The sequence below is a fragment of the Nymphalis io genome, chromosome 10, assembly GCF_905147045.1.
Source record: "Nymphalis io chromosome 10, ilAglIoxx1.1, whole genome shotgun sequence".
Lineage (NCBI taxonomy): Eukaryota > Metazoa > Arthropoda > Insecta > Lepidoptera > Nymphalidae > Nymphalis > Nymphalis io.
Genome location: NC_065897.1, coordinates 9,049,533 through 9,062,665, shown reverse-complemented (window position 1 = coordinate 9,062,665; position 13,133 = coordinate 9,049,533). Strand labels below are relative to the sequence as shown.

General features: G+C 33.8%; 1 protein-coding gene across 1 annotated transcript in view; it reads left to right on the top strand.

Annotated features, from left to right (window-relative positions):
- The window catches only part of LOC126771145 (progestin and adipoQ receptor family member 3), a 29,239-nt gene extending 17,645 nt beyond the window's left edge, over positions 1-11,594 (top strand). The window contains exons 5-7 of the mRNA XM_050490900.1: positions 6,932-7,120; positions 9,475-9,543; positions 10,025-11,594. Of these exons, the coding sequence (XP_050346857.1) occupies positions 6,932-7,120; positions 9,475-9,543; positions 10,025-10,189 (423 nt within the window). The 3' untranslated portion in view covers positions 10,190-11,594. The remainder of the gene's footprint in view (positions 1-6,931; positions 7,121-9,474; positions 9,544-10,024) is intronic.
- The last annotated feature ends 1,539 nt before the right edge of the window (positions 11,595-13,133 follow it).

Below are 13,133 nucleotides of genomic sequence, written 5' to 3'. Positions count from 1 at the left end.
AATTAATGAAAGTCCATCACAATGTTATTTTTCATCACCATTTACAAAACCATCGATAATAAAAATAGACTGATAAATAATTTAAATTCTGACGAGAGATACATATACGAGTATATTCGATTTGATTTTATGAACTGAATTTAAAACTGGCTGGATGTTTATTTCATTGTGTTCAATATTTTCAAAAGAATGTTGTACCTATATTTGTTTTAATTGCCTCTATTTTTTTCATGTCTCTTATATGTAAATGATAATAACAGCTGTAAAACTAATAAGACAGTAGATTTGTTTTTTTTTCTTTAATTCAGTAAAAAAGATTTAAACATAATATATACCAGCCGAGACAGCCGAGCTATAATAACCAACACTATTATTACATCCTTATATGCTTCCTAATCCCATACTACTCGCTAGTATGCTTACTCTTAATGTAACAAAAAAGTAAAAGATTTAATAAATCATATAACCCGCTTTAAAATAAATATGAAATAATGACGATAGCTTGCGGGGACGGGCTAAAGTAGTATTTTATATTATAGTAAAGCAGTAATATATATATATATATATATATATATATATATTTAAAAAGTTTAAAGTATTTCAAGGTACAGCTCACATCTTTAAATACTAAAACCCTTATAGAAACCCCATTAAGTATTTTTTTTAGTCGGTTTATTTATTTCTGATTGAATTGAATTGTACTTCGCTTCTTTTTTTAAACAAAAGTATATACGGTCTTACTTATAAACGTTGCTAAGCGGCTGCTTAGGTAAACATTGATTTCTCTTTCTGTCATTATTTTTTTTAACATTCGAAAGAAGAAGACAGCATTGTTTAACTAATCACCCGCTAAACAAAGTTTGTTAAAAAAGGCCGATAATGTATACATATAGTTTATTTGAAATGTTGTACACAATCGTTTGTTTTTCATGCGTTTTTGTAATTCACAGTGTGTCAAATAGAATTATTGTAATATCGCATTGGTAAACTATCGCTCCCATTTAACATTCCAGCTGACCGATTGTTTAGCAACGTACTTACTCGTATCTACGTTGCGTTAACGCTACGTCAGCGTCATTGACCTTCGTGATGTCTTAACACTTGTTTTTTATGGTTGAGAAGCTTTGCACACTATGTATATATTAAAATGTTTCACGCATTTGAACGATTTTCTAGTCGAAAACTCGAATATTACCTTACTTGGTTGTAGGGTTTTGTATAAGATCACATTGGTCCCATTATAAAATTCTTCCAAATGTTGGTGTCGCATTGGCGATGTAAGGATTCTTAGTGCTAATTTTTATAGGTGGTTGTGACTATTTACCATCCGGTGGCCTACTTGCCAGTCTGCCTAACTAATATAATATGTATATTATTTTTACCGCTCAACCTGAATTGATTAATGTCTTTTTGAGCTAAAACCCATATTTCTTAAAACACGAATGTCTTTGTGCGAATGTCTACGAGTGTGCGTGTGGTGTGTGATTTTGTCTTTAGTTTTGATTAACGTCAATTTACCCAACCAGTATAAAGTAAAGATGGCATACTTAGACTTGCACTTTCAAATCCGGATAATATATGAACCATCCATCTGTGTACTTACGTCCTTTATTCCATTAAACACCTATTTTTTTTACCGAAAGAAAAAAAATCATAAAGTCATGTAGTCGTTTGCTTGGTAGTTGGTAGGGCTTTGTGCTAGTAATGCGCATTGCGCTTGAGGACTGGAGTGACGGTGTTGCAGTTGGTGGGCGCAAGATTACAAATTTGCGCTATGCCGACGACACGACCCTGTTTGCGTCTGAAGTAGTTCATATGGAAGAATTGCTTCTTAAAATGGAGCGCGTATGCCAAGAATTCGGATTAAAGCTTAACCGCAGTAAAACGAAGATGATGATTGTAGACCGGGCAAAAAACAACTCGCCCGAGATCACTCAGATTGCGAACTGTGAGGTCGTCCAATCCTATACTGGCCGCCAAAAAAATTGACCCACCCGTATTTTTTTACTTACAAGGTTGTTATCTTAACTATGCGACGACCTAGGTGGATTGTTTTACTTATGGGACATACATTTAACATTTTATTACCCACTTGATATTGATTTGGAGGAGTTGTAAGTGTTATTGAGGATATTTGGAATATTTTTAAAGTATTGATAAGAAAACGTTACTTTGTGCATAAAGTGCATGGTTAGTTTATTTCCAGTTCTTAACGCGGAGTCATCTCGGTTCGATGTTTATTATTGATTATGTGTATGAAACTTTGTTGAAACAATAATTTTAATAAGTTTAAACATAAAAAATGGATACTACTGAAGCAGAAGCTGCTCAAGTCGTAGCTCTTATTCATGAGGGGTTAAGTCAGCGAAATGTGGCTAGAACACTAAAATTAAGTCGTTCAGCGGTGCGAAGAGTGTACAAACGCTACTTGGAGACTGGGGAGTATCGCCGGAGACCAGGATCTGGCAGGGGGCGTGTCACGAACCCGACCGATGACCGTTTTATTGGTTTGACGTCTTTAAGAAACCGACATCTTTCGGCTGTTGACGTTCAAGGTAGACTCCTAGAAAGTCGTGGAGTGTCTGTGAGTGAAAATACTGTAAGAAGAAGACTTCGAGAGCAAAACTTAACCCCTCACAAGCCAGCAACAGGACCAAAACTCACAGCATCCCATCGACAAGCAAGACTACAATTTGCTAGGCAGCACGTCGATTGGACACTGGACCAATGGGAGACAGTATTGTTCAGTGATGAAAGCCGAATGTCTCTAGTAGGCTCTGATGGACGACGTAACGTCATGCGAAGGCCAGGAGAACGCTACTCTCAGTGTTGCATTCGAGAAACAGTCCAATTTGGTGGAGGCTCTACAATGTTTTGGGGAGGTATTTCTTTGACGGGACGCACAGAGCTGGTTTTTTTCCGTAATCGTGCTGTTAATACTGAAACTTACATAACGGACATTCTGGAGCCTCATGTGATGCCTTACGCTGGATATATTGGGGATAATTTCCAACTTATGCACGACAACGCACGACCTCACGTCGCTAGAATTGTTAAAGACTATCTCGGGGAAGTCGAAATTCCAGTTATGCAGTGGCCAGCCAATAGTCCGGACTTAAACCCGATAGAGCACCTCTGGGACCAGCTAAAACGTACGGTTCGAGCACGAAATCCAATTCCAGAAACCCTGAATCAACTGGAAGCTGCCCTAACTGAAGAATGGCAACGGACCCCACAGGAAGACATTAAAAAGCTAATCAGGTCACTTAATAGGCGTATGCAGGCAGTGATTAGGTCAAGAGGAGGAAACACTCCCTATTAAAGTAAGATTTAGGCACCCAAATTTAAAAACAAACGGCATAATCGTTTTGTACACAAAAAAATAAAATTGCGTAAAATTTTGTGTTTTCGTGTTTTGTCACATATTTACCTAAAAACCTATTTTTTGCGCACTATTTCTGTTTTTGTACAATCCTACAATTGCATTTTTTCATTATCAATCTTAAAAATATAAATATGTGGTAGTTTAAAACCATACGATAGCTTTTTTACAAAAAATGTAGGTGGGTCGATTTTTTTGGAGGCCAGTATATCTGGGAGTTTTAATATCGAATAATGGCGGATGCGTAGGTCAAGCGACGTATGGCAATTACGAGAACTGCAATGGAGAGGCTTAAGAAAATATGGAGGAACAGAAACATTACCAAAGCAACCAAGATCCGGCTCGTATAAACGCTTGTTTTCCCCATATTTCTATACGCTGCGGAGATGTGGACTTTGCGGCAGGTCGAAAAAAAGAAGATCGATGTCGATTAGTGATGTCGCGTTACGGTTTGCAAGGTGAATGAGCCAGTGTAACTGTTCACACAAGTGACATTAACAGCCTGTAAATGTCCCACTGCTGGGTTAAGGCCTCCTCTCCCTTTTTGAGGAGAAGGTTTGGAGCTTATTCCACCACGCTGCTCCAGTGCGGGTTGGTGGAATACACATGTGGCAGAATTTCGATGAAATTACACATGCAGGTTTCCTCACGATGTTTTCCTTCACCGAAAAGCACGAGATGAATTAAAAACAGAAATTAAGCACATGTAAATTAAGAGGGGCTTGCCCGGGTTTGAACCCACGTTCATCGGTTAAGATTCACGCGTTCTTACCAATGGGCCATCTCGACTTTATACAAGTGACATAACATATTAGATCTCAAGGTTGGTGTTGCATTAGCGACGTAAGTGATGGTTAATATTTCTTACACAGCCAATTTCTATGAGCGGCTGTGACCACTTACCATCTGATTGCCCACTTGCCAGTCTGAATGCATATTTTAAATGAATAAAAATGCTATTAGGAAATATGCTTGAAGCATATAAATAAGTATTCTTAATAAATAACAATGAGTTTTATTAATTAGTGAAACACGCATATTAATTACATTTAAAAGAATATAAAAATAGTTTTTTTATGGAATAAATTCAATATGTTATCGTTCCAGTGTAATTCAAATTACCTAACGGTAGCCGGTCGGTCATGTCGTCGTATAGCCCCATTGTAGTCACTTTGAATCGGTCACTTAAACCGAGTCAATATTCACATCCTTATAAATAAAGATTGCAATCATGTTATTTAAAACTTCCATATTTTTTTTTATTACAAATCATCTTTGTTATGTCGCTTATGTTAGTGTTGAAATGTCATAAGTGAAAATGGTGTGCTTTACAGTTTTAGACGTTAATGGAACTACCTAACTGAAACACAGATACTGATTATTTCCTTATATTTATATTTGTATATATTTCTGTATCCATGGCAAGAGGTATAATAATGTATCTGTGTATAATAATGATAATGTATGTATAAAGTGACTTTTATTGATTTCCCTCTTTCTGTATTCATTGATTTAACGAGACGAGTCGGTTGGCGTGGTTGGTAGATACTTGCCTTTCACGCCGACGGTTGTGGGTTCGATTCCCACCCAGGACAGGCACAGATGCCTGCATGAACATGTCTGTTTGTCCTGTGTCGGTATTTTACAAGATATATTTCGGAGTGTGCTCAGGATAGTTCCTGAGAACACTCCGAAATATATCTTGTTTATTATTGAATTAAATAGTTTTAATTTAGTTCCCCCGTCACCATTTTACCATAGAACTGCGAGGCATCGAAAAGATCTGCATCCGTACGTAGTTGAGGTATTTAAGACACGTACGAAACGATTTGCTTCCTCGTTTCTGATACGCACCGCCAAGGTCTGGAATACCCTCCCGACCTCTGTTTTCCCCACCACCTACAATGTGGGTACCTTCAAGTCTAAAGTGAATAGGCATCTTCTAGGCAAGCGCGCTCCGTCTTAGGCTGTATCTCACTTTCCATCCGGTGTGATAACAGTCAAGCGCAAGCCTATATATTTAAAAAAAAAAGTGTCTGGGTGTAATTATCTAAATAAGTATGTATTTACAAAAAGAAATATGTAATATATCAGTTGTCTGGTTTCCATAATACAAGCTCTGCTTAATTTGGGATCAGATGGCCGTGTGTGAATAACGTACCAGGATATTATTATTATTAACATTCGAAAGAAGACAACATTTATAGATAAAGCCTTTAATTTGTAAACAAAAAAGATAACTTGCGAACTTTTGCAACTTTATGGGACTTTTTGAACTTAGGAGGATACGTTTTCCGAACTTTGAGTCGACTGAGAATAGTATGCATCGTGTATGGTTTGTGGCAATAAAAACATTTTTCTATAATCAGTAAATAATTAGATTTGACACGAAAAAATACCTTGTTAAATGTTTTATCTTTTATAATTCCTTCGATGACATCGGTGATAAAAAATTATCGTTAATATCGAATACCATGAACATAGTCCTTGATATTTTTATCGATTTCCAATACAGGTCAACTACAACGGAAGTTGCATTCAAGGTTTTCTTATAACTAATTATTATTCAAAAACTAGTTGTAATTATACAATTACTAATGCGAGTATTCGCCCGGTCGATATTCGAGCATCGTTGATAATTTGAGGAAAACGTAATATATGAATTTTTATGTTTCGATTTTTTAACTCTTACTTTCATTTTTTTATTACTTATTCTACAGCTCGTTTATAGCTACAAAAATATCGGTAGACAAACAGAGAAGAAAAAGGCACTGAACTGTTTTGTCTGCATATTTATGTGGTCTTTCCAATTAAATGTACGTAAATCTTGTGCTTGTTTAGTTTGTTAATACTCGCAATGCTTATCACTTAAATGGGGACAAAAAAAGATCATTAATTCAGGATCGATTCTGGAACTTCGGCATTGACAGGCTTTTTTTCTTTTTTTAATTTATTTGAAATAGGTAGATAAATGGCAGATGGTAAGCGCCCATTGACGCTGTCATTGTGAGAAATAATAAGCATTGCTTACATCGCCATGCGCCACCAACCTTGGGGACTAAGATGTTATGACCTTTGTGCCTGTTGTTATACACTGGTTCACTGAAGTTTCGGACCGCAAGAGTATTAAGTATTGCTGTTTGGTGGTACAATATGTGAGACCTAACCAGATGGGCTTGCACAAAGCCGTACCAAGTAAAATCGTCATGGAGTGGACGTTTGTAAGTCCGGATAAATTTATAATAATAGCTGCTATCTTTTATTACAATGTCAACGTATATACCTAAGTTACATAGCTTCAAATTGTTACCCCATTCTTATTCCAGTATTTTTTTTTGTATTGAATTGTTTTTTGTGCGTCCTGCACTTGAATTAATACAAAAAAAAAATCATGCCAAACTACATTGTATTTGTGATATTTTATTTTTATTCGGCTATTATTTCATTATCATTATCGTTTTTATTGTTTTTACACATTTACTTATATAAAATTTGCACGAATAACTTTTTAGACAAAATTTCAATTATATTTATCTTTTACATTTCCAGGAGCTGAAAACCTTCTACATGCTATCAGTGACGCTGATATTCGTGGTAGCAATGGTGCTTCAGACGCCGAGACTGCAGGTTCCCTACCTGGTGAAGATGTGTGTCTTCATAGGTTGGGCGGCGTATGGTGTGCTGCCAACGTTACATTGGACCTATGTCATGGGTGGTTTCGACAACCCAATGGTGCAGGTTAGCCAAAGTTCTTCCAAACACCGCTCCTTCGTCAGCATGAAATTCAGTTTGTGACGAAAATTCTTCAAAATTATAACGTACATAATGCAATACATATTTGAATTATACACAGAAATATTTTAGTTATTAAAATGATTGGTAATTCTAAAATAGCCATATTAAATTAAAAAGAGACAGTTATTTCCAAATCACAGATAGACGCTTCGATTTAACAACTATAAATAAAATAAAAAATGAAAATATTTACAGAACAATTCTGATGCAATAGTTCAGTAGTCTAGTGTCTCATAGTTAAACAATATATACAAATTAAAAATATTTTTGTAGTTTTTTTAAATTCGTTTGCAGATAAACTTTATATAATTTTTCGGTAGTCTGATTAAGGACGTGTAGGGTCCGAGTTATGGGTATTTTGTTGAGCAAGTTGATTTCACTCCTTTACTCGGTACCACGAATTAATGTTATTAGTATGTGTGTTAAAACTTATACCTGAAAATCAAAGCACAACACCGATTAATAGAAAACTAGTTTTCCTCCGCGATTTCTCTTGCGTATTTGGGTTAGATGTTAGCTATAAAAAAGTAGCCTATGTCTTCCTATATATAGCTTGTTTTATTTTAAATTTCATTAAAATCGGTCCAATAGTTTAGCCGTGAAAGCGTAACAGACAGAATAAGTTACTTTCGCATTAATAATACTGGTATTTAAGTATACATATAGATTCTGTCGACACTTGCTGCCGCACGATGTCGCTATTAAAATATGTCATGCTCAAAATGGAAGGCGGACGAGCATATGGGCCACCTGATGGTAAGTGGTCACCAAACGCCCTTAGACATTGGCATTGTAAGAAATGTCAACCATCGCTTACATAGCCAATGCGCCACCAACCTTGGGAACTAAGGTTTTATGTCCCTTGTGCCTGTAATTACACTGGCTCACTCACCCTTTAAACCGGAACACAACAATATCAAGTACAGCTTTTACGGTAGAATATCTGATGAGTGGGTACCTACCCAGACGAGCTTGCACAAAGCCCTACCTCCAGTGACAGTATAGTATAGTTGAAAGTTATTCATGTTTTCCCATGTTGTTCAATTTAAGTATGCGTTAGTATACTGGCTGGCTCATTATTTTAGTACAGAGATCGAAATTTAAATTCTATGTGTGGTTCTAGCGTTTCTTGTGTCACTTCACTCACGATGTTTACATTACCAAATTATTTATACATTTTATTAATTTCACTCTGGTACGTGATATTATATTTGATGATTTCGGCAATATAGGGAATGGTTAATACTTTTTAATTATAGTGATGATGTCTATGACTGGTGGTGAACGCTTACCACCAGGCCGTTTGCCAGCCGGCCTACCGATTTTAAGTAAAAAAATAACTCATTACTCCTCAGTAAAATTATTTTAATTATGACAAGTATATAAGCTCCATATCTTCTGCTCAAAAAGGGAGAGGACGTCTTAGCCCAGCAGTGGGACATTCACAGGCTGTTACTTTATTTAACTTTACTTTATGACAAGTAAATTTAGAATGTAAATTTTTACAACGTTATATTACCTTATATACCTTATATGTCCTTCGATGTTGTTTTACAAGGAAGTTATCCATTCTTGTATAATTACGCAATAATTGTACGTTATTTTTATTTAAATTAAAATAACACATTATTATATCGTTCGGTTAAGAAAAACGTGACGTCCATTCACTGAGTCATCTCGCCTCGTACATAAGATGAAGTTCCATTTACAGATAATAAATAAATGAGCTTATGCTAGAACGTCGAGACGACCCAGTGATTAGAACGCGTGAATCTTAACCTATGATCGTGGGTTCAAACCCTGGCAAGCATCACTGAATTTTCACGTGCTTAATTTATGATTTTAATTCACCTCGTGCTTGACGGTCAAGGAAAACATCGTGAGGAAAACTACATGTGTCTAAGTTCATTGAAATTCGACCACATGTGTATTGCACCAACCCGCATTGGAGCAGCGTGGTGGAATACGCTCCAAACCTTCTCAAAAAAAAAGGAGAAGGGGCCTTAGCCCAGCAGTGGGATATCCACAGGCTGTTATTGCTACTACTGCTATGTTAAAATATATTTTTAATTTTATATACAGCAGCTTATGTGATTAGGGAACGATTAATTTCACCTTCCTAATTATTTACGTTTTTTTATTTTAAATTTATCTTTTCAGTTAATACCACTTATTTATTTGCTTTATCTAATATTTTAAGTGTCTATATATAAGAAAAAGATCTCACCTATAATAAAAAAATATTTTTTGAACAATTCTCTTACATGTGTAAGTTACATAGATATTTATTGTTTCAGATATTCTTTCCAAGAGTAATTGGGATGTATGTAATAAGCGGTACAGCGTTCGCCATTTACGCCTTTAAGGTAACTAATATTAGTACCGAAATTCAAATTTTCGGGGTTTTAAATCTGTTGGCAAATTTTCAAAGGATACCAACTGTGTTCCGACAAAAGATGTTCTTATACGTTGTTTAAGGTTATTACAAGAAAATAGAACAAAAAAAAGGAATTATATTATTATTGTAAAATAAAAATTGCGTGGGAATATTTTTATCTATTCTTATAATGAAATTAATCAACTATTTTTTAATTTATGCCTTTGTCTTAACAATTTTTACATACAGCGTTTTTTGTCTAATCTATAATAAATCTTAAATGAATGAATCACTATCAAGTATAAAATTAACCGAATAATTCTCAAATCAAGGTGTGACGTCGGCTCAGTCTCCCACAGCATAAATATTAAAATAAAAGTTTGTAAAACAAATTTCGATGTCGCATAAACGAACCCATTAAAAAAGCAAATAACATCAAACAAAACTTAATAAAATTATTATAATTCCAGATTCCGGAACGTTGGTTTCCAGGTAAAGTAGACTACATAGGTCACTCCCACCAGTGGTGGCATGTTTTAGTTCTAGGAGCTCTGTACTACTGGCACAACTCAGCTATGATATATGTCCAGTATAGAATGAACCACGGCTGTGCGAACACCATGAGAATATTCTAGAGCTTTAACTTTAAATTCAGGGTAATTATTATAAAGTGTTAGATGTATGAATGGCCTTATGAGTCTGTCACTGGTATTACATTTGTGATCGCATTTCAATGCGGAAAAAATGCCGGTTGAGAATGATCTAGATAAAATTCATACCCAACGGTGCTGTTTTCGGTGTACGAAATCCCTAAATAGTTTTTGTCACTTGTAAAACAGATAGCGTCCTGTCAAATTAATTGAATTTTACAAACAAACACCAATATTTATCAAAAGTAGTATCTCGTCTTTTCGAAATTCGTCCAATCTTTTTAGTCTTAGATCAAATTCAACAAATTTTTTTGGGCCTGCAAACGGCAAAAAATCATGTCATACTATATTTTTATCTGCTATGACTTACATTTCTTTTTTGAATAAAAAAATGTATGTACATTTTTAATGTTCTTGCATTGAACTAGTATTGTAACACTCTTTAACTCTTAATAATTTGATTTTTGAAGTTCAAATCATATTTTAGAATTGTGTAGAAATATATACTTGTTTTTTTTTCCGTATTGAGAATATTAGGATGACAAATAGAAGTGGTATAAGATATTGGCATAACTCGAACATTTGAATGCGAATAATTATTTATTTATTTTTTTATCATGTTTTTGCAATGTGTTTTTGTTATTTAAGATAACCAAATTTATTGAATTCCTTTAAAACATTCCTTTTAAATAAATACAAAACAATATTTAATAAATAAACCTACAATTAATTACCATGTAGAAATATTTTTTTTTTTCGTGTTATTTGAAAGTGTGGCTATTATACGGGACCTTTAAATGGCTTTCAAAACCGTATCACTCTTCGTTCTCAATTGCCTGTTTTTGTATGAAACGCTTTCTGAGATAAATAATAATGATAATGATTGCTCTCATAATGAAAACAATCATTATGTTTTATTAAGTAATGACAAATCAATTTTTTTTTACCTAAAAATGTATCTAAAATTATTTATGAATGGTTCCAACATTTAAATGCGAATGAAATATTTTAAATGTCATTATTATGTCTTAAAGACAAAGACAAATCTTGTATAAAATGGTGTTACTAATTGCTAAGTACGACTTGCTCAATTTTGTTTTCAAACATTTCTTTTTAAGTTTTTTTTTTGTTGAATTTATCGGGGGAAAAATATATGTCTGTCTAATAAATTAAATAATGCAATTGAAATATAGTTTTAAGTTCACTTTAATTTTTTATTTTTTATCTATTATTTTAATACTTTTTATGAGACAATTTTTCTATACAGAAATGTACTCTAGCATTTATTATAACCGTCTGTGATGATCTTACTCTTATCGTTAGTGCTTGTGTAATGTTGTTTTTTTTATTTTTCTATTTTTTACATTATGGGATCAATATGGAGTACCGAATGAAGATAATAAAAAATATATACAAGTAATTGTTTGATTTTATTGACGCTTAAAACATTTTACTAAACTTACTTTTTTCTAGACTATATTAATAAGTATGTATGTTCTTTAATGGCTTCATACAGTCAAAAGCATTTTACACGCCTCGAACTCAAAGCCCAAAACGTAATATTCTCACTCAACTTTAATTATTTCTTTCGTTATTCATCATCATCATGTTTGTTTTACAACATGCGAAATGTGTCTAGTAAAAAAGAGTAACTTTTTGTTTGGTAAACACGCATTTGTTGTTTAAACAAAATACTTACAATATTGGTGATTTTCTGAATACATAATTGTAAAGTGCACTCTATTCATTCAATGACAACATCTGATGGGACGGCAAAACCCACACGACCGGATGCTCAGGAACAGGAATGAACGAATTAAACAAGAATTCCAGAAAACCTGATTAAAAATATTAGGTTTTTCTTTATATTAGCCAAAATTGGGAATGTAAGCTAATAATTTACGGCCTTATAATATAGCTCCCAGACCAAGAAAGCGATCTAAGAAGATAATTGTTATATAGCTTGCCCTATGGATAAATTTAAATCGAATTTAAAAAATATCTGTATACAATTTGCTTACTCCAAAATAAACTAATGATATTAAAGCGCCATCTAGTAGCGAATAGAAATATTACAAAATGAAGTCTTATTTAAAACGAAATGTAGTGTTCTCAATAATAGATGGCGCACAAGTACCACAACCTTAAAATAAAATTATTAGTATTCCAAAAAATATATTAAAACTTTATTTTTAATCAAGGAAGCGGAAAAACTACTATCTGCTTCAAATATTTTTTTAGAGAATACTTTGTTGCGTTCCGATACTGTAAAATTATATTATCTCATTTGTATAAGGGAAATGTTGAAATCATCAAATTTCACGTAACGTACAATAAAAAATATAAACTACCTTACTACTATTTTGGAAGAATGTGAATGTAAATGTATTTGGAAGAATTTAGAATTATTCAACTAAATCGCTAACTAACGCTATTTATTTTAGGGTCGGCGCAGTTTGTTTGTAAGTAGATACTTTTACCTACAACAAACAGTTTTGTAGTACACTGTAATTAAATATGAGGAACTATGTTTATTTTATATTGTACCAATAACGTAGTAAATACGTGTGAGTCGCAACCTAAATAAATAAGTTAGGTATATATAATATAACATATATATATAACTACTATAAAAATTAATAAGAATACACATAAATCCTTTTAAAGATATTAAATTGAATCGAACGTTCGATGTCAAACAAAATAGTGATTTCACATATCAGCGATTCAATAAATGAATTCTGACGGTGCACACAATTCACGTTCACACTCGAGTTAAATGGAGAGGTTTGAAGCAGGAAAAACAAAAGATAAATGGGCAATATTTTCATTGCACCGATGAATGGATGGGCTGTTGACTCAACGTAGTGGAAAATATGGCTACCGATCATTCGGATAGACCGATTGGTAAATCCAATTGGAATCGTTT